General features: G+C 39.5%; 2 protein-coding genes across 3 annotated transcripts; one reads left to right on the top strand and one right to left on the bottom strand.

The window, feature by feature from the left end:
* Positions 1 to 1,334: 1,334 nt before the first annotated feature.
* On the bottom strand, positions 1,335 to 8,028 carry LOC119742616 (glutathione peroxidase 7-like). The gene is made up of 3 exons (XM_038218738.1): positions 7,818 to 8,028; positions 4,807 to 5,071; positions 1,335 to 2,413 (listed from the first exon to the last, which is right to left on the bottom strand). The coding sequence occupies exons 1-3, from the start codon at positions 7,992 to 7,994 to the stop codon at positions 2,253 to 2,255; spliced, it is 603 nt and encodes a 200-aa protein (XP_038074666.1). The 5' UTR covers positions 7,995 to 8,028; the 3' UTR covers positions 1,335 to 2,252.
* On the top strand, positions 7,749 to 21,520 carry LOC119742615 (cell division cycle protein 20 homolog). Of its 2 annotated transcripts, none has more exons than XM_038218737.1 (10): positions 7,749 to 7,769; positions 10,487 to 10,790; positions 11,467 to 11,703; positions 13,116 to 13,244; positions 14,318 to 14,514; positions 15,844 to 15,938; positions 16,677 to 16,905; positions 18,043 to 18,168; positions 19,558 to 19,675; positions 20,512 to 21,520. In XM_038218737.1, the coding sequence occupies exons 2-10, from the start codon at positions 10,517 to 10,519 to the stop codon at positions 20,697 to 20,699; spliced, it is 1,593 nt and encodes a 530-aa protein (XP_038074665.1). In that variant the 5' UTR covers positions 7,749 to 7,769; positions 10,487 to 10,516; the 3' UTR covers positions 20,700 to 21,520. The 2 variants fall into 2 exon arrangements, with proteins under 2 accessions (XP_038074665.1, XP_038074664.1); XM_038218736.1 differs by lacking the exon at positions 7,749 to 7,769 and adding an exon at positions 8,329 to 8,395.
* Positions 21,521 to 21,762: the final 242 nt, after the last annotated feature.

The raw sequence follows: 21,762 nt of genomic DNA, 5'->3' as shown, positions 1-21,762 counted from the left end.
GTTTGATCTTCGCCAGGCGTGCCCATGTGACGTGCACACAATCTTACGTAACTTTTGAGTGGTCATCGCTGGTTGTTGTGGAGCCCACTGAAGCTGCTAAAGAACATGTTCAAATTAGCGAGTGTAGAAAAGGCAAGATGTTGGCATAGCTGTTGTTGCCAAAAAACCAGCTGTACCTACATATTGCCATTTGTCCACTTGCCCAATCTTCGCAGTTGTCGACAGCACAGCGAACGAATCCAACCATCAGTGAGACTGTACGTTTATACTCTCAAGGTACTTGATATTTTTTGTCTCCACAGATATGCAGAGGCAGTGATGCTTGAGTAACTACGCTTTGGATCACAGATCGGGTGTGGAGAAGGCAAGATGTTGGCATAGCTGTTTGATTCAAATTCTCAGCTGTGCTCACATATTGCCATTTATGCACTTGTAAGAATCATCCACTGCAGCGACTCGACACTAAATGAACACCATTCGTGTCGTGTCGGTGTGCCTGATCGGAGCCGGGTACCCGAGTAGGCCTATAGGCTATACCCAGATTATGAGATCGGGTAGCCGTAACCAACTTACAAGTTGCTTCAATATAATACAGTCGAACACCTTTATAGCAAGGTCCTTGGGTCTTTACAAATTACCTGTTTATAACAGGTACCTTGTATGATCAGTAATGGAAAACAAAGAAAAAGACTTGGGGCCTAACATTTTCCTTGTTTTAAGCAGGATGTTGTATTAACGGTGCTCTTCTTATGAGGGTTCGACCGTATTTACAATTCTTGGACAAAAATAGTGTGGAAATGGAATGCTTCTGATGGAGAGTTTTTAAAAACTTCTATACTGAACAGATTTCGCGTTTTGTGTGCATTTAAACGCGCGAAAGATGACCCCACAAAAGTTGAACGTGCAGCTCACACCGTAAAGCTACATTGTACGAAAGCCTTCAGACATCTTCCTGGGTTTTTGAATTTAGGGTTGGGTTCCTTTACGGGTACCTTGAACCCTGTGTTGTACTAATAAATAGGTTACCTGCTGTTCCCGCAAGACCCGTTCATGCACACCACTAAAAATTGTGTTTCCACTTATTCACTTTTGCTCATGTCATTACCTCTTCCTTGTGTATACGGGTCTGTAATGGGTTTACGTTTTCGGTGAAAACGGTATTTTTTACAAAAATGAATTGTTTCATAATATATGCTAATAATTTCTGATAGCACGTGGCAATCAGTTATGTGCAGTGTACTTGTGCATGTACATGTACATGATACGTAAAGCAACTGAATGTAGATCGGCTATGTAACATAGTTATAGGAGCACATTCATTTAAGAAGAGCAATTATTTTATTCCGCTTAAAGATAATTTACTGCACCCATGACTGAATACGGACCGTACACAACATTGTTATAAATCGCATTCATGTTTTATACTGGTGCTTTCAAAATGCTTGGATCAAGGTTCATTTTTCATTTGCCTCAATAATTAAAGGCCACGAGCTTAAGCTAGATGTTAATTAAATGGTAACTATATGAAATCTGAAATGATCTTTAACTTGTCAATGCACACAAGTGTCTTGAGGTTTGTTTTTTAATTGCATACGGATTACGGAAACTATTTTGTTATAGTGAATGTAAAAACTACAATACGAGTTTCTACGCTCAATAAATATATTAAGCCACTTCATATAATGTTACCATAACATATATATGTTCGTCTATAACATGTCGTTGCTGATTTCTTGGCAAGAATCGTGGCGAAATTATTAGAACTGAAAAAAAATCAACAAGGGCCAAACCCAACTGCAGTGGTCCATGCAAGTTGCAAATTAATTTCCAAAAAAAAAAGACTCCCTTTGATTTTATTGGAAAAACGACATCCACACTCGAAATGGTTATTTTTTTGTTGGTTGGTTACAATATGCATTGGAAGACTCTTAACCTTTAACAAAAGAACAAAAAGAGGTTTCATACTCATGTGTTCATGATGTGTATTAACCCTCGCCTTCCCAAATCCTTCAAAATCCTCTTTGCAAAATGGATGCTTTTGCAGGATTGAGGCTCTATGGCACAAATGCGTGGCTGACTGATTTTAGAGGATGCACTGTGTCAATGTCTTGAGCCGGACCTTGTGTGTTTATACACCTTAGGCTATACACCTGTTTTTTTCATGGAGTCAGTTGGAAGATATTGCATGATTGAAGTTGCATCCTTGCAAAAATGCCGAAGGAGTTGGGGTTAATACCGATTCTAGCAGTTAGCTAGAACTCGTCCCGTCGTCCAGACCCGGTCTTCGTCGCTGCCACCAGAAAGCCGTATATTTCCCGCACGCTGGTCGAGGGCCCCCAGGCATCGATGACTCGCCCCTGCCGGTCCACTAGGTACTTCCAGAAGTTCCAGTTGGGCTGTTTTCCCGAAGCATCTGGACGGAAAATTGGCGGAATCTTAATAATTTGTCAAGTACAATATAACCACGTGTCATCAATATTCTAATTTGTATTAGAACACAGTTCCTATTAGGACAATATGAAATAAAATTCTTCACATTGGCATAGGCCCTACAAACGTGACGACTTTTAAGATTCTACATATAATTTCATGGTCGGTCGGTCCCCGAAAATTGACCAAAAATAATTGACCAAATGCATGCTATGCAGTCGTCAGAAAATACACTCTTAAAAATTGTTTGACTATTCGTAAAGCTATAATTGACTTGAAGGTTTTCTAAAAAAGAAAATTGGCGGGTAACACTATGTGGAAAGAAATCTCTTCTAAGAAGAAGTGTGGTTCTGAAAAGAACCGGAGTTGGTTGAATGTAGTTAAATGCCTTGAAGGTTTTCTAAAATAGAAAAATGGCGGGTAACGCCATGTGAAAAAAAAACGGTTGGTTGAGTGTAGAACTAGACGTTCTACACGCAATTTTTCTATTTTGATTCGTAAAGTTGTTTATGAAAGTTTTGCAAACAGAGGCCAGATGTGCAGTAATGTTAAATGACTTGTTATTATGTTAAACGCATTTTAGCTTTATACTCGGCATACTATAATAAGCCACGCATGCGCATGTATTGCTTTTCATGGATAGTTAGGGAATTAGAACCTCGCATTGTTACGTAAGAGATGACAAACACAAACACATTGATCACAATGGCACAAAAGATCCAAGCCCAACAAGAGCTATAAATTGCCGGCTCATAGCTTACTGGGTCCATTAGGTGCACAACTGCAGTGTGTTACAGAAACTGGTGGTACATGGTACATGCAAGACAATGTATATGGATGCACCCCTGTACACATGTACTAAAATTCCTATAGACACCAGTGCTAAATGCCCATACACATGTATTAAAAATTATTTATAAATACTCGGATCATTCGCAGGTATTTAAGCTGCACAGAAAAACGAAGTCATGTTTCATTTTCTTTTCAATTTTTTGGTGGGTTGACGTTTGACTTTTTGAGAAACTGTCACCCAAAGAAGACGACCCCTATTTTTCCCAAAGCGGAAAGGAAGCCATCTTGAAAAACGATCCCTCCACAAAATAGCAAAATGGCAAAATAACGCCAGGGTTTCGAGCCCGATTGCATCCAAAACGCTCAGAACTGGAATCTCCAAGTCCGTCCGAGCATGATCTGAGCCTAAGGTTCATTGCCATATCTCTTCATTTTCCCAAGTTGTATGGCTTTCAGAACTATCTTTTAGTAGAATATTTTGATAGTACATGTATAACTTTTATTCATGAGCTCGGCGGATGGGTTTAGGCCTATTTACTCTTCGCAAGTCGGCCATATCAAATTGAAAGCGAGGTTAAGTCTTCATTTTGGAATTTGCGGATACAAATGAAAGCAACGAAATTAAAGTTAATTACAAATTAATACCAGTCGAGTCTGGTATAATAAATAATTTAAAATCTGCGATTAAACATAACCTATTATGTTTTAAGCCACATAAAAAAAAAATCTTAATTGAAAGTGAGGCTTGACACGCACTCCAATCATAAAATAGTCTGGCACCATCGCATTCAACTGTTTACAATTTATAACATCGATTCAGGGTCTACGATCGGAAATGGCTTCCTCATAAATGAGTAAAACCGCCACTGTTTTTCTTGCATTACAAAGTCAACCTAAAAAAGGCGTTGATCCTCTGAATATTTTATCCCCCTCTAGATATTTCCAAATACATTTTCCTATGTAGGTAACGTAATACACCTGACAAAAGGTGCGACATAATGAGTCTCATATTTCTCATATTGAGGGCCTCCATGAAAAGCAGTGTCCTGCACCATGCCTGCACTGATCGGAGTTTACCCTCATTAAAGATGACGTAAATAACATTGAAAATATAATAAATAAATACGGGCGGTCAGTGCTAATATTTTCCAAATTCAACAAGAGTATGCACATATGCTAAGATATTTTAAGGTAAATCCCCCCCCCCAAAAAAAAAAAATCACGAAACAAAATATATGGTCGAAAGCGAATGAATGGAATTTCGATTGTGTCTCACCTTAACCCTACAACTTCAAGAATGTATGTCATTATTTGTTAATTGTTGAATGGGAAGGCGCCAGACTATTTATGTAGGCACAGTGCAGCCTTGTTTTACTGTAATTTTTATTTAATATGGCTTTAAACATTAGGGAAAGTTTAATTCCAAATTTTTAATTATTCATTGAAGCAGACTGGAATTTATTATAAATTAAGTTACTTTCATTTCTCTTCGCAAGCTCTAAAAATTAAGATTGTACCTAACTTTCAATTCAATATGGCCGACTCGTGAATAAGGCCCATAGAGCGTGCAATAAACTTCCTTACTGATCAGATATGTGTAAGCTGGGTGGGCATATTTCCCGAGGACGTCAATTTTGCCGAAGACCGGGAAGGCCACCCCGTACGTCTCCTGGACATGAGCCAGGATCTCCCGGTCGCTAGCCGGCTCCTGCTGGCCAAACTGGTTGCATGGAAAGGCCAAGATGTGCAGTTTCTCGTCAATCTCTGGCTGTTGGCTGAGCCAAACCAAATCCTGATAGTGGCTCTTGGTGTAACCACATTCACTGGCTACGTTAACAATTAGAGCAGGCTGTGTTTAGAGAGAAAGACCAAAATTAAAATGCAACTGATAAATACAATGTTCATTGCTGCATCAGTGTCGTTATGCACATCTTACAATTTTCTTGTAGGATCACTGGGAAAAATACAGTGTGACCCCCCCCCCCCCCCCCCAAAAAAAAATACAACCCTAAAACAAAACAAAAAGGGATTGGTGGATTTGTATGTTTTTGATACATCAGATTAAAGCTGAGAGCTTTTTTCTTTCAAATACTGAAAAAAGCAAGTAACAATCACTTATGGTTGCTGAGAAAATGCCAATTATGTAAAAGTACTCATTTGTTATCCTGTACACAAAACATTACCACAGTATACTGTGGTTATGTTTTGTGTACAGGATGATAAATGAGTACTTTTACATAAATCCCTTACTGCAGTAAGGGATTTTCACTCTACATGTACATATTTGTGCATGTCCTTATCCTTACAAACAACACGGCACATAATATGACATGAGCACAAATTAATTTGATGGAAATGCCTTTTATACTTCATCCTTTTTAGTCTTATTTTAAACCCATAATTGCAGCATCATGAATATATCAAAATACTAAAAACGAAATTGCACAAAAGGAAGGATAATTGCACAGTAGGCTTACAGTAAAATGTTTCAATGTTTGAAGTACTTGTGAACAGGATGAAAAATAGCCGACTTTTACATCATTGGCATTTTCTCAACAACCCAGTGCCATTTTCATGATATTTTTTAGTATTTGAAAGAAAAAGCTCCCAGCTTTCATCCGATACCCAAAACATAAAAATCAACAAATCCCTTTTTTAAGACAAATGTTTTAGGGTTGAATTTTTTTTTTGGGGGGGGGGGAGGGGCTGCCTGTATTTCTTGGCTAACAGAGGAAGTTCTGTTAATTGTGTGCCCCCTTCCACCATAAATCCTGTAAAAATTATAACAAGTTGTCGGGATTTCCCTAGATTGGGTTTTTGATCATGCGGATGCATGTGAATTGTTATCGTTTTGCTGAAAGAACACTTACCTTTTTTGTGATACGTGGACAGAAGTTAATTGAAACGGTGTTTGTGTTCAAATTCCGTATATAACTTGAAAAGTACATGACTGATTTGAATGATTCCTGTACTAAAAGAAATCTCATTGATTGGGCTTCATATCCGAGATTTTGCTACAGGCAAAATTTCATTCAAAAATTGGTCCTGCTATTTGGGTTTCGTTTTGTTTGTGCTCGCCCTGTATAAAGGAAATAAACGCTTTTGGTACAGTTATGAAAGACATAGAGATCGTAATAATTTACAAAAAAAGCTAGCAAATGAAACAACTCGGACAAAATGACAATGCAAATTCAACCTCGAGATAAAGCTTTCAAATTATCGTTACAAAACGGTCATAAAGTTTCACATTCACGTTTAGTTCAGAAAGCGTTAAACGCTTCTGAAGGTACGACCATTTATCATGCTTAAACCTTGACATGCAGCGCATCATGCATGCAGCGCATCAATAGGAAGTGGATGAGGGGCATGCACAAAGGGACATGACGTCAATCATTCTGGACAAAAGCAAGTGCGACAAAAGAGAAGTCATGAACGCTTGATTGCTTATGGGAGGCATGCAAAGATGCTCGCTGCAAAATGCACTGTGCAGTGAATAAGTGGGGACAATGAGTCAAGTAACATGCTGGCATTTATTATGGGATATTTGTGGATCAATTGAGATGTAAGATTTTAATATAAGTTTTTTTAAAACTTTAATGTTTCAGAACATTATAAGCATTATTTATATACATAATATACGAAAAAATATCACAAAGTGTTATAAAATATCGCCGAAAAATATTTAATGCTGCCTTAAAAGTTTAACCTACTTGAAGCCAAGAAGAAAGCCATTTCCACAGCAAATGGAGTCCTACTCATTGTGTTTCAGGTTCAAACTGGAAAGTTAAAACAAACACTGATATTGCACTGGCTGCCAATGATTTTCTGCATAAGCAGAGAACAGAAAAAAGGAAGTCACTTTTAAATTTGAATTCAGACATTAAGAATATCTACACCGTCTGCTTAAAAACCCACAACTTGAAATTCAAGGAATTTTGTATAATAAAGTCAAGTTTATATCCAGCAAATAGTACACTATATCTTTTTGAAAGGGTTTGTTTCTATAAATTCTGTAGAATAAAGTGTTTTTAGGAATATCCAGACATTCACATCAGTCATGGTAGATATTTGTTTTCTTTATGTTTGACAACGTTGAAATACACCAAATTTAGGGCAATCTCAATAAGTCAGTATATAGTCTGTCAATGAAAAAAATACTGCGGAAAACTACGGTCTTAACTCAAAAAAAAATCATTACAAATGTTCATGCAATGTCACTTCTTAAAAACGGCTTATTTTGAAGTGTTAATGTATTGGGCTCCATGATTGTGCAATTTAGTATAAAACATTTGACCCAAAAGGATGTATGCCGAAATTCATTAGTAGTATGCACAACATCATCGTAGCATGATTTAGGCCTATCATGTTGGCCCTATGTTAATTTGTTATGCTAGGCAAACCTGCTTATTACTACTAGTTCTAGTGTAGTACATGTAATGTAGACCTATATCATTACGGCTTTAGCATAGTAGTCTACGCATAGAGCACTATGGTCTACGCATTCCTCCATGGTCTACGTAACTCGTTTATACTATAGCGATTAGCAGGTTAGTATCTGGGCATGCACGGCGTGTGTGCCGAAAATTTATCATCACCTTTCCACGAAATGCATTTAAAGAAACTTGTATGCCTCTTGGATCGTTGGCAGAAAAAGAATAGAAATGATAATCTGCAAAAGCAAGAATTGGGAAAGTGCTTATGAAAACGGCATAAACAGAGCACAAAAACCGAACACGCTTTTGACACGTCAAACTACTCATGGGGGCTGCCATCTTGTTTTGGCAAATCTCGCAAGTGGTGAGATTTTACAACGTACTTTTCACTAAACATAACAAAAACAGAATGGTTAGCAAAATGAATAATATAAGATTAATTGCAAACATAAATTGGAAACAAAAGTATGCAATTTCAAAAGTAACAGATATCAAGAAGTATGGATAACATTTTTAATCCCGTTCTCAAGCCACGTAGCGTAGGTTTATTTCCATGGTCTCGTAACGGACCAATCACGGAAACGATATGTGCGTTGCTGCGAACCAATCACAACGCGGGTCATTTAAATGCCCATTGACAAAATAACAACTGGACCGGACCACGCATAATATGCATAGCGCATGCACTGATATGATGCATACACTGTACACAGCTGCTGATGTAAATTCCGAAGGAGGAGGTAATTTGTCGTTACATAAATGTCTTGTTTTATTGTGTTTTGAAAGAATGCATTCATGATTTAACGAACAATTGTGTTTATGACTGTTTTATTTCAGCATAAGAACTATTCTGTTTACCATTGTGTTATTCCATGGAGGTTGTTCGGTGTCGTTTTCTAAGACATGTAAGACGAAACTGTATGGCCTACTGCGTCACTTCGCACCATTTCATCTTTCAAAATTCATGTCTTGACTCTTGGCAACTCTTGGCATGTTTCGCAATGGCTATCGATACGGCAGCCGCAACGCGAGTTTGTAACAAAATTGGAAATGCTTTTTCAGTCCCAGATTCATGTCTTTGCAATTGTGAATTAGCAATGATGACCTTTTAACTAGCCTACCATTGCCCATAAAAGGTCATCATTGCAAATACACAATTGCAAAGACATGAATCTGGGACTGAAAAACATTTTTTTTTTCATGAAAAAAAGTGGCGTCAGGATGCAAATTTCTCTCCAGAATTCCTCCAAACTCATGCCAATTGCCACGGAATTACGAATTATGAAGGGAAAATTGAAATCTACTGAAATAAATGGAAATCTATAAAAAGAGTGATTTGATTAAAATTAAAAACATGACATGAAAGTAAAGAAAACTATTAAAATTGGTGTTGTTTTTTTTTATTTAATGAGCAGCGCGGTAACGGTTTCAAACGAGACACCAAAGCGTTCTGGTTGGATGGGTATAATAGATTCACAATGGTGATTTTGCAATACAGTAACGATAGCATTAGCAGTTGAAAATCGCATTGAAAATCTGCCATAAAAACGATATTTTTTTACAATTTGGAACCTAGTGTATGTAACTTTGTCAATTTTTTTTATAAAGATGACATTGATTGATACAATTGTAATTGTATTAAGCGCGTGGAGATTGGTGATGCATGGAAAGTGTAAAGCATCACAAGTTATTTATTTTATTAAAATTATTACAATTTACTGTTTTATACAAAACAGAAGAAATTTAAAGTAGTGACTAGTGGCCTACACCATTTACGTGCAGTTTGAAAATTTGTTTAAAATTAGTTAACTTAATTTAACAGAACTTGGAAAAGCCTTCTTTGGAGAGATGAATACTTTTCAAGTGATAGGCCTACAAACAATGCATGTATTCGTTTTTACAGATTTTCGAATGTTTCAAGTGTTCAGCTTTGATTCTTGTTCAAATCTTTGTATTACAACAAAGACAGATACACAAGAATTACTGCAACATTAAAAAAAAACACAAAAAGGAGGCTATCGTTATGGCAGCCGTAACGTGATTGACAACAGCTATTGTTATGGACTTGCCAAAAAAACAAAAGAATTAGTAAACATTATATCACATTTATAATTACACAATTCCAACCATAGTGCTTTGCTAGCTCAATTGGGTAAACGTTGGACTACCAAGCAAAAGGTACCAGTTTTCGTTACTTTTATGTTATACATCAAATCATTCTCTTTTTTTTGAAGTAGACTTCAATTTTTTCTTAGTGATCTGTGGCTTTGTAGCATTTTTGGTTTTTAAGGGAAACAAAGTCTGAGTACCATTCGGCTGATGTCCGGTTTCGAGACCAAACGATCCTGACATTGAATATTGCCAGGTCAGGGAACCAGACGGTCGACACATACAACAATAGCCACAGCATTAAAAAATTGTGTTACAATCGAATCCTGATAAGAAGAGCACTGTTAATACAGCATTCTGCTTATAACGAGCAAAATATTAGGTCCTAAGTCTTTGTTTTTGTTTGTTGTCCATTACTGTTAATACAAGGTACCTGTTATATAACATGATTGTTTTCCATTACTGTTAATACAAGGTACCTGTTATACCAAGGTAATTTGTAAAGTCGCAAGGACCTTTTTATAAGGTGTTCGACTGTGTTCAAGTTGCCAAAAATGTGAAGGTTTATTTGACCTCCAGTTACAGACATTAGCTGCTTGTGAGAAAGAACTACAATGACACATCTCAACTTAGAAATTGATGTCAACAGTCTCTTAAGGCTAAATGGAGACAAATTTGAAAATTTATTATTTGACAAAGTCTTTTTTTTCCTTAATTTATAGACATTTAGCTGCTTGTGAGAAAGAACTACAATGACACATCTCAACTTTGAAAGTGACGTCAACAGTCTCTTAAGGCTGGATGGACCCATGGGCGGCCCTGCCATGCGGTGGCAGCGCAAGGCCACAGAGACGTCCATGTGCAATGCCTCCTTGAACAGGAGTTTAAACAAGAGCCTGAATCGAAGCTTGAGCAAGAGCCTGGGCAATGTGAGCGGCATCTCGCCCATGAAGACGTCCAATCACTCCTTCAGCAAGACACCTTCAAAGTCCAGGACTCCCAGTGGCAAGAAGTCTAAAACTCCAGGTAGAAAGCAGAGTTGTAATCGAGTACTTTCCGAGTACTTTGTTTATTACCAAGTATTGAGCTGTTTCTTGCGAACAACGCAAGAGAAACATTGATAGCAGACAAAAAAATGAAGTCAGTGTTAGAAAACAAATTAAGTTGAGACTTTGGTTACATAAAACCCCTTGTTAATTTACCTTTTGGGTAAGAAGTACGTTAAAAGTACTTGAAAAGTACTCGGCAATACTTTCCGAATACTTTTGTCTTAAAAGGTTAGTTCATACAAGATTCTGATTGTCTAAAGTATTTAATTTCTTTTGGTGGGGATTTCCTGTTCAGTGTCTGCATTATGCAGCTTTCTCCATACCAAACCATCATAATCTCCTCAGGACGACCCTGCTAATTAAATCCAACAGAGTCGAACCGGAGTTATTTCCCGCACAATCCACTGTGCCTTATTTTCAGTTGTCTGCTGAATCCAACGGAGTCCAACTTGGCATTATAATGCTGTTCAGTTGCCTGCTGAATCCAACATTTTGCATCAGGAATGTACACAAGGGGTTTTACTGCTCAATCCAACAGGCTCCATCGGGTATATGATATAGTTGGATCCTGTGGGATTCAGCAGGTTTAAAGGTTCTAATTAGTTGAGAAAAACATAAGCAATTCTGACTGGTTTGGGAATTTTATTTTACAGGCAAAACCCCCTCCAAGTTGCCCGTAGGCGATCGTTTCATCCCCAATCGCAGCGGCACCAACTTTGACATCAGCGCGTTCAAGCTCCTGAACTCGTCTGTCAGCAACCAGGAGAACCAGGAGACCCAGAGCCCCCAGAAGCTGGACTACTGCAAGACCATGTCAGATAATCTGAACGGCGACCTGCTGAATGCCAAGATACTGTCCTACAAAAACAGGCCGCCGGTAGCACCCGAAGGTACTTAGATCAAAGAAGGGATTCACATTTGCTCATTCCACAACCATACCTGAGGGCTCTAATTTGGAACTTTTTTGTAAAGCAAGTGCCCCTGGGTCAACACTTCTTTGCGCATGAAATCCACAAAATTTTATGGCACGTGACCTATAGGGGCCTCGTAGCCGAGCGGCTAGAGCGTGGAGCTATGGAGTGGAAGGTTGGCGGTTCGAATCCCATTCGGACCAAAAACTGGAAAACTCTCTTGGACGACCCAACAGTAAAATGGGTACCTGATTCATTCAGGGAAGGTGAGACGGCGAGAGGAGAGGACTGGGCACTGCCACTCATATGCCGTGCCCAAGACACAGTGGACCTCTAACATCCCACTGCCGGCCCCTACGGTCAGTAATGGCTATGGAACCTTTACCTTAAAGTGACCTACCGACAAATCTTTGTGACAACAGTCCTGCATTTCCTTCATAAAAATGAAGGAAACGCAGTAGGGCTCTGCATTGGAACCAAGTACCCGACGATGTCAGGAACAAGCTCCACATTAAGGGATTGGGTACCCGTAACTTACAACTTTACAAATTATAGTACATGTAGTTACTTCTCAGACGATGAAAAAGAAAGGTTTTGAATGTCATTTGTGGGGAATTTTCAAAATGAAAACCAGCCCACATGAGAAAACAAAACGTATTTCATGTTTACTACACTCGCAAAAGTTGCAGTTTACACTATAAAGCTCACTGTACAGTGTACACACTTGTATCTTGCTGTTGCATCGATGCAGTAGTATTATCATGCGGACCTTTACGAACAATCTGAGCAGCAACTTCCGAGATTTGAATTGTGATGTTGGGTTTCTTTAACAGGCATTGTCGGTGGGTCACTTGCTGCAAAATTGTGTGGATTTCGTGCGCTAAGAAGTGCTGACCCAGGGGCACCAGTGCCCTTGGTTAGGGCACTATACAGAGTGTTTTCCTAACTTAAGTCACCTTTCAACTGAACTGTGGAGTTTCACTTAGAGTGAAAAGAATTATATTTTAACCTTTCGAAAAAAGAATGTCTTTAATATTCATATTGAAAAGACAGAAAATAGCAGTTTACTTGAAAACAAAAATTAGTGGCATATTAACTCCTTTCCTGCCATTTTTTTCATCCATAAGATTATTATTCTGTTTAGATTGAAAAAATTAAGCTCTTCGAAATCCACATTTTGAAAAATACATTCACCCTAAACACTCCCAGATTGATAATTTTTTTAATTGTATTTTGCTATTAACCCTACTGGTCTTCTGCACTTCACAAATCTTCAAGTATTGCATTTTTGCCCATAGAGTTAGCACCTTCACTTAGGATTTTACGCATTCCTCAAAATATTGATTTCCCACTAAGGGGGTTAATTGAGCTTTTGTTTCTTGTCTTTGCAGGCTTCCAGAACAACTTACGGGTGTTGTACAGTCACACCAAGACACCAGGCTCGACCAAGAAGTCAGTGAGGCACATACCCCAGGTCCCAGAAAGGATTCTGGATGCACCGGACATCCTTGACGATTACTGTAAATATCATCACATGTCCTTTTTTTATTGAATGTTGTTTTTCTCCATAGAGACTGTTAGCTACTCAAATGGCTAGCTTTTAACACTCCGAGCACAAGCAGTAGATGGGTGCTTCACGAACACTTTACAAATACAGAGGGGCACACTGATTACACATACTGGTTCGTGCGCGTGTGGCGCAAAGTATGCACATAAAACCAGAGTGCCCAGGAGGTTTGGGTGTTACAGGGTGTAAAAGGCCAGGGCAGTTTTGGGCAGCACAGAACTAATGGGTTAACTTAAATTGATGCTCATTGAAATGCACTTTCCTGAACCTTTATTAGACTGAAATTTAAAAAAAAAATGGGCTATGCCATTTGAGCTATATATATTGGCTTGCAGTCTCTGGTCGGCGCCATTTTAAGCATGTACCGGTAGACATCAGTTCACTGTATAGTTGAGAAACCCGCAAATGCTTTCCCCAGACCATCACAACAGGGAATGAAGAATTATGAAAGAATGCTTAAATTGTCACAGTTCATTTGAATAGTTTTTGTGAGTTGATTTGGGACTGGATGACTTGTGATTGATCTGTGATGGAATTGTGACAACTTGCGGTGGACTCGACTATGGCACTGTTATTAGTGTTAATACACTGAACTGTATTTAAGTACCAGAGAGCTAACTTGCCATACACACCTATGGAAAACTTTGTACGGCTTTGGAATCGCTATTTCAATATCTGCATTTGTATTCGAAGCTGAGGCTTAATTGAAGCCCATAAGCCCAGAACTGAAATGCATCAGTGGCAAATGAGCAAATACTGCACCATGGCCTGAAGTTTCTGTTTTATATTTCGAAAACCACGCCATTTCCAAATGTTCCATGACTTAGAACTACCCAGTGAAATTCCAAACTATCTTATTAATTTTATCAAAATGTTCCACGACCACGCACATTCTCCAGAAATGTCCAAGTCTAGTCTACACCCAGGACGCATCCAAGGTATTCATCACGAGGGAATAACTTCAATAAGGCGTTAGCTCTCTAGTAATTTTATAAAGTATCGTCCAAACCTTTCCCCCTTTGCCAGACTTGAATCTGATTGACTGGAGCCTGCACAACCACCTCGCCGTAGCCTTAGGCAACAACGTGTACCTGTGGGATGCCAGCAGTGGCAGCATCAACCACCTGATGCAGCTGGAAGGCGAGGAGGACTACGTCTGCTCGGTGTCCTGGGTACAAGAAGGCAACTTTCTGGGCGTCGGGACCAGCAACGGGGACGTCCAGGTCTGTCAAGCTTCACTGTGCCTGTCCATCTCACGTCCAGTTCTTACTGAAAGCTAGAGTCCATCATTTGCATCCATCCGAAAAGTCACTGGCGTAATTATTGTTGAAAAACATACTTGGTTGAAAGATAGTAAGGGAACTAAACTCCCTGTGAAATTATTCTCTCTGGCAAGCTGTCATTTTGAAGTAATCAACGAAAGAAGGCCTTTCGAAAATTTAAATTTGTAGTTCATTTGGCTATTCGGCTAAGCATGCGCAAGCATTGGCACGACGCACACGCGCGCGCGGTTGCTATAATTCGTCGGATCAGTGCGCGACATCGCGTATAGCTGCAATCGGCTCAGTGAGAAAGCGTCTCGGACGCTGAATTCAGGCCCAATTCAAAACATGATTCACAACTTTTGATTTGAAATTGAGATCCTAGAATGCTGTTTTTCTCGGAATATACAGCTGAAGCTGAGCTGAAACTTCATCAGGTTAGTTGTTCAGTAGCCTTCATTAGATTTTGAACACTTTTGTTGCTTCAAACGAACAAAATGCACAAATTACAAATGATGGACTATATCTTTAACGTGAAAGCGAGTGTGAATGCTCAAATGTGTTAAACTCTTTCAAATTCGCGCACAGCTGGAAATCTTACCGTGACATCACAGATTCGCATTTGGTTTCGTAATGAGTATGAGCTGTCCTTTATAATAATGTTTGCTGCGATGTGGGTCATGGAATTTCGTATGCCCAAGGATACAACCAAAACCCACGGAGGGTTGTGCCGTCTTTACAGAATATTAGAACATTTGATCGTCAACCAATATCCGAGTAGCATATTTCCATATCAAATGTTCAAACAGTGTGAGTGGTCTCGAGGACGCGCTGTAAAACTTCCATGATGTTATTTTAAATGTGGTTTTATTGTTTGTCAAATGCCACACTTTTGTTGGAAACTTGAGAGCTTCCATGAAGAATATAGACTAATTTTAAGGAAGAAATTTGAGCTGATATAATATTAGCTTAAATTTCTTCAAAATTGTTCAAATATCAGCCATTCTGCTACCTGCTCTTTTTTAGTAACCCCTTTGTCAATTTTTGACAACAGCAGGTGCACGCAAATTCTGATTGGTCACCAGTTTAGGTTGTTTAATGAATGCTTAATATGATCAGTGCATTTTGAAATTGAATATTTGAACATTCGATCAAGTCCAAGTTGGAATAATCGATTACTAAATTATTTGGAAAATCACTGCCCTAACTATATCACAACAAGTAAACTATAGTGGATCAGTTTACTGCCGACAAATCTGATATTTTGCTTTGGGTCTGTCTTTTTTTCAGCTTTGGGATGTAGCTGCCACAAAGCGGTTACGTAATATGTCAGGCCATGCAGCCAGAGTGGGTTCCCTTGCATGGAACAACTTCATACTCAGCAGGTTAGTGCGTGTCAAAATGTGTACGACATTTGATTAAAGTGTCTAAGAAATCCCTTTTTGGTAAAGTTTATTCAGTAGTGCACTTCTCTTAAACAGTTAAATTTTCCATGTTTTTTCGGACAACTGAAGGTGCTGTCATTTCAGGAAGACACTGCTCAGTTTAGGGTTTTCTGTTCAAATATGAACCCAAAAATCTGCTCATTGAAAACATTTGTGAGAAAGGTTTGCTCATTGGCTTACTGCTATATAGTGACACAACAACGAATCACCAAAGAAAAGAAACTGTACAACAAAAAAATACCCAAAATTCTGGTAACTTTTTGTGCTGAAATAGCTGTATCATAGAGGTTTCTGTCTGAAATGACATCACACTTTTGCTCTTTAATATAGATATTTGCGTTAATATCCTTGAAAATGGCAAAACGAAAATTGAAGAAAAAAAAGGTTCAATGTGACACAAAGGCGCATTTTCAGTGATTGCATTAAAAAAAATCATATTGCATAGGCCCTTTAATTTTTTTTCTTTTTGTAGTTTATAATGAGAAACTTCGTTTCAATCCCTGAAAAGAAAATTCAACCCAAACATGAGTCATATCTAATTCAAAATTTGCCAGGATCAATAATTCACTCAGCAAAATAAGTTGGTATCAGAGGACAGACGAGTAAATCTTCCCCACGTGATAAAAAAAAATCCATCATACCAGATATTTTATCTTTAAAATTCACTCCGCAACACAGTGGTTCGCGATCGGGAGCCATCCACCATCACGACGTGCGCGTCCAGAACCACCAGGTAGCCACCCTGGCCGGCCACACCCAGGAGGTATGTGGGCTGAAGTGGTCCCCAGAGGGCCGTTACCTTGCCAGCGGGGGCAACGATAACCTGCTCAATATCTGGCCCTCGGCCGCGCAGGGGGATCCCACCACGCCCGTACACACCTTCACTCAACACCAAGCTGCCGTCAAGGTGAGTGTTTGTCAGAAGCCAAGTAGGACCATGTGAAATTACCCAGAATGGGACCTTTAGTGCTCAAGAACATGCAAAAGAAAAACAGGCCAACTTTACTCACTCTTTTGTCAGCCAACTTCTCCAAAATTGTCATTGGGCAAAGAAAAGTTCTCAGTATTTCACCAATCAAGTTTAAAGACTCAACTCAATTTTTCAAGGAGACTTTTCTTCAATGTTTTGCGCATGAGAGGAAAGTCGAGTGATTTCAAAATGAGGCTAAAAGCTATAGACTGGTACATGTCAAACCATGGTCCACCTGTTTGGAAAGACTGACCTCTTCGTTCAGTGTCATCAGTCTGGCGACTGACTATGGGTAATTGTGTAGTAAATAGAGACCAGTTCCTAAATTGCCACATGTTTCTTTTGGCAAAGTTTATTAATGCAGTACTGAAGCTGTGTTAGACTGGTTGTCTAGGTGCCTGTCTATTTTCTTGTATTGCAATGTTTTCAGTACCTCAAGTTTTGGGACTCTCATACACAGTATTGAGAGTCCCATATTTTCGGACAAGGGATTACCCGAAAAAGTACCCATTGATTTTTTTTAACAGGTAGAGTAGATCAGTTGCAACTATCCAAAAAGTAACTGACAAAATAAAAGTTGAAAAGGTTACTTGGTTTAAGGATAGTAATGGCACTTAAACTCCCTATGAAATTATTCTTTCTGGCATGCTGTCATTTTGAAGAAAACAACAAAGATGTGTCAAGTGACGCATTTTTGGTAATTTCGAATCCGTGAATGGGTGCACACAAGCGTTGACATGACCCACATGCGCACGCCCTCTATTATTCCTCAGTTCAGTGTGTGACATCGCACAGCTGCAATCGGCTTAATGAGAATGTGTCCCGGATGCTGATTTCAAGTGCAATTCAAAACATGATTCCGCAACTTTTAAATTGAAACCGAGATCCTAGAATATTGTCTTCTCAGAATATACAGCATTCAAAGAGCTAACAGTTCATCAGTTAGTTGTTGAGCACCCGTCTTTAGATTTTGAGCACTTTTGTGGCTTCAATTTGCATATATTCATAACAGCTGTTAGCAAGAGGACCAATGGTAATGATGTCTTCATGCACATTTATTGTTTTGCCTTGCAGGCTCTCGCATGGTGCCCCTGGCAACCCAGCGTTCTTGTTAGTGGAGGAGGTACAGCCGATAGGTACCTACGCTTCTGGAACGTCAACACTGGCACCTGTCTCAACAGCGTAGACACTAAGTCGCAGGTAGGAATCGGCTGTATAATGATTCAAGCATTAACTGACATACAGATCCTTGTCATTTGATTGGTGGAACTCATCACGTGACATTCATTATTGCTCGCATTCACGCCCCGGCTCAAAAAGTACTATCCGCCCATGGGGAATGGGATTTACTATTCAATCAGTAAGGATTATCCTTGTTCAATGGTGCGGTATTGTGCAAATGCATGCTGGTGTGCGCTTTGGGCATTGCGCGTAGAGCGTATTGTTCCCAAGAGCCAGTGTTACGGAGTTGAGCAACAATAGCAGAGATAAGTGGAATGTCTCCATAAATCTGTTCTCTAGTCCTGTGCTCACGCCATGGGATGTTCTGCACCCTCATAAGAAGCCTGGTGTACACGTATATGCCATCAATGCGATCTTGAAGCTCCTTCTTCATGGTCCAGGTTTCGGCTCCATAGAGGAGAATGCTCTCCACACAGGCTCTGAAGAAGGCCAGCTTTGTGATTGCCAGATGTTATGAAGCTTGTTGCATTTTTAGTGATATCTTTAGAACTGATTGTCCAATTTTATAGATTTTTGGGTTGTTTTTACCTGAAGATATCAGGAATTATAACGGGTAAATTTTGTTTTTGTAACCTATGTAGTTTTTAAAGAGGTTGTGGAATGCTCGAAAACATTTCCGTCATTTTTTGGGTATATGTAGCCTAAGGTGTGATGAAATAAAAACGACTATTGTTTCTGTCATGAAATGAGTACAAAGGGTACTTTTGAGAGCTATTTTTCAGGTCCTGTTTCGACCTGAACGTGTAATTTGTGTAAAAGTCGTCGTTGCGGGCAGCAAACAAAACACAGTAAATCGTGAGGTAATAAACAGAACTTGTTTATGCTACTCTGCATCGGGAGTCCTGTTTATTACGTCACGATTCACTGTGTTTTGTTTGCTGCCCGCAACGATGACTTTTACAAAATTGCACGTTCGGGTCGAAACAGGCATGACAGGACTTGAAAAACAGCTCTCAAAAGTACCTTTTGTACTCATTTTATGACAGAAACAATAGTCGTTTTTATTTCATCACACCTTAGGCTACATATACCCGAAGAATGACGGAAATGTCTTCGAGCATTCCACAACCTCTTTAAGCTACAATTTTATAAATTTGGCCGTCATATCGAGATCCATCGAGACCTTCATGTCAAGGGTCTACCCACGTAGAAATTCTTAAATCTACCAGCTTACCACTTTGTAAACAGATGTAAGTGGTATGCCTTGTTGGCCTGTGTTTGACTCAGACCCAGTTCCACTCACGGTGGACTGCAAGACGATAGTGTGATTGTGAAACAGCCCCAATTTAAAGCCAACCAAGGTTATAATAAACTAGGGTTTTTTTGTTCGTCTTTGTTATTGCATAGGTCTGCTCGGTTCTCTGGTCCAAAGAACACCGGGAGTTAGTGTCAGCACACGGATTCGCTCAAAATCAACTCATCATCTGGAAGTATCCGACCATGAACAGAATATCTGAGCTGCTCGGTAAGCTTCAAGTTATCCTCTAGTTGTCTGGTTCCCCTTTTGATCCCTTGACATTTCTGAACAAGTCATAGGTCCGTTCAGCATCACATTGAATATGATGTAGCAAAGGCCTAAATGGCTTTAAATACTGATACTGGGAATTATTCCAACCCCCCAACCCCCACCCCTAACGACATCAAATTTAGCAAATGTGAGGTTCAGTTGAATGATTTCAAAATTGTTACACCGATATTTGGCAGATATATTGCTGATGTACGACATATTTTTTTTGGTATATGCAACCATTTTACATCTAAAAACACCAGAGCCATCACAATGTACCAGAGTGTTATAAATGGAAATGTGTTGGAAATGTTCAAACGTTTTAAAAAAACGGAAGAAATCCTGCCCATTTTCAAAGTCGACCCTGAGCTCCAAGTGGCTGGCGCATGGGGTCACACAAAATTTGCATTGCTCAGCTGTATCAGACGTTGGTTATAGAGAGGGCCCTGTAGGTCTCCCTCAAATGACGTCATTTCCTACGACCAGCCACGTGCATCGGCATATTGAGCGTCAACTTGCATGATGCGCATCGGCTGCGTCGTATTTCGAACACATTTCAAGCAACAAGCAGGCGTGTTTGGAACATTTTTAACACTGCGCGATGCGTGCTCGATTGCGTAAATACGCAGTTGCAGTTCTCCTACAGAGATGTGCAAAACAAAACCATAAATTACCTACAAAATGACAGTACACAGACAACAGTTGGGTAAAAAAAGGGGGCATTTTAATTTCAACTTAAAGACATCTATATTGACTTTGCTTTTTCTTATTCAATGTTTCCCTTTCCGAAACAGGTCACACGTCGCGCATTCTGCACATGTGCATGAGTCCAGACGGCACCACCGTAGCCACAGCCGCCGGTGACGAGACACTGCGATTGTGGAAATGCTTCCAGGTGGATCAGCAGCAGAAGACGGCCAAGAAGGGAAGCACGCAGAAAGCCTCGTCCGGTACCCTTAAGCTCAGGCAAAGCATTCGCTAGATCTGTCTGATGCGATGATCGCGTTCGGTTGCAGGAGTGTATAGACCTGTCTCTCAAATGTTTTCAAAATAAAGAGCTGTGCACATGTAAATAAATTTGCAATGATCAAAGGTATTATTCATGTACAGCCTTAGCTCAGTTTGCTAGCTCAAGACCAGTACACCAGATTCTAACATGCCAGCAGCTGATTTACATGAAACAGTGCGTAACTTACGCCATGCATAGGAATTACGCCATAAATTTGTTGTGCGACTGGCGCAAACTGCGCAATAAAGTTACGATCGATTTCACGAAATTTGGCGTAGCTGCGCAACCTTTTAGATAATTTAAACACCTTGGACGAGAATATAACAGCATTTACAACGGTTTAGGTATGATTTGGAAACAGTCGTTGAATCATCTCAGCCTGCCATTTTGAAAGAAAAAAAATGTCCAACTTTCTTCGGATTCATGCGGTAACTCTAAAACCTCTTATCAGTTGTCACGAGTAAAATAGCAAATCTTTTACTTCAAACACAAAGCTGTGAGTACATGTCTTGTATCAGCCTTGATAAGTTGTGCAATAACAGACTCCACAACGATCACAATTTGCTGGAGAAATAAGTAATTTTCAGTCGCTACGCTACAAAATACACCACCTAAAATTATTGCACAAGTTGCACCATAATATGTTGCACAAGTTGTGGACTTGCGCACTACAAACTTTCAAGAAATTGTCATCATGTGAACGGTGAATGTTGCACAGCATGAAATTGTGGCTCAAGTAGGCTTGCGCCATGGGGTTAAGGTTTTGTGAAATCGGCTGCAGCTCTATGGGCTCCGAGCACTGATCTCTATATAAAGACTGGATAGCTAATAAAGAGCCGCACAATGAATGAATTTGACGCCATATTGGTGAGACCGGCTGGTGATCTACAAAGGACAAGTTGCCGTCTTTATAGACAGCATGATTTCTTTTGTAACGTCGCGGTTCACTTGACTTATATTTTGGCCACCACCACTGACCAACTGACCAAGGTTTACTACAATTTTTCTAACGTCGTGGTTACTTTTATAATGCCGC

This window comes from Patiria miniata, unplaced genomic scaffold (genome assembly GCF_015706575.1).
Source record: "Patiria miniata isolate m_02_andy unplaced genomic scaffold, ASM1570657v1 HiC_scaffold_6, whole genome shotgun sequence".
Lineage (NCBI taxonomy): Eukaryota > Metazoa > Echinodermata > Asteroidea > Valvatida > Asterinidae > Patiria > Patiria miniata.
This window is presented reverse-complemented; position numbering and strand designations above follow the sequence as displayed.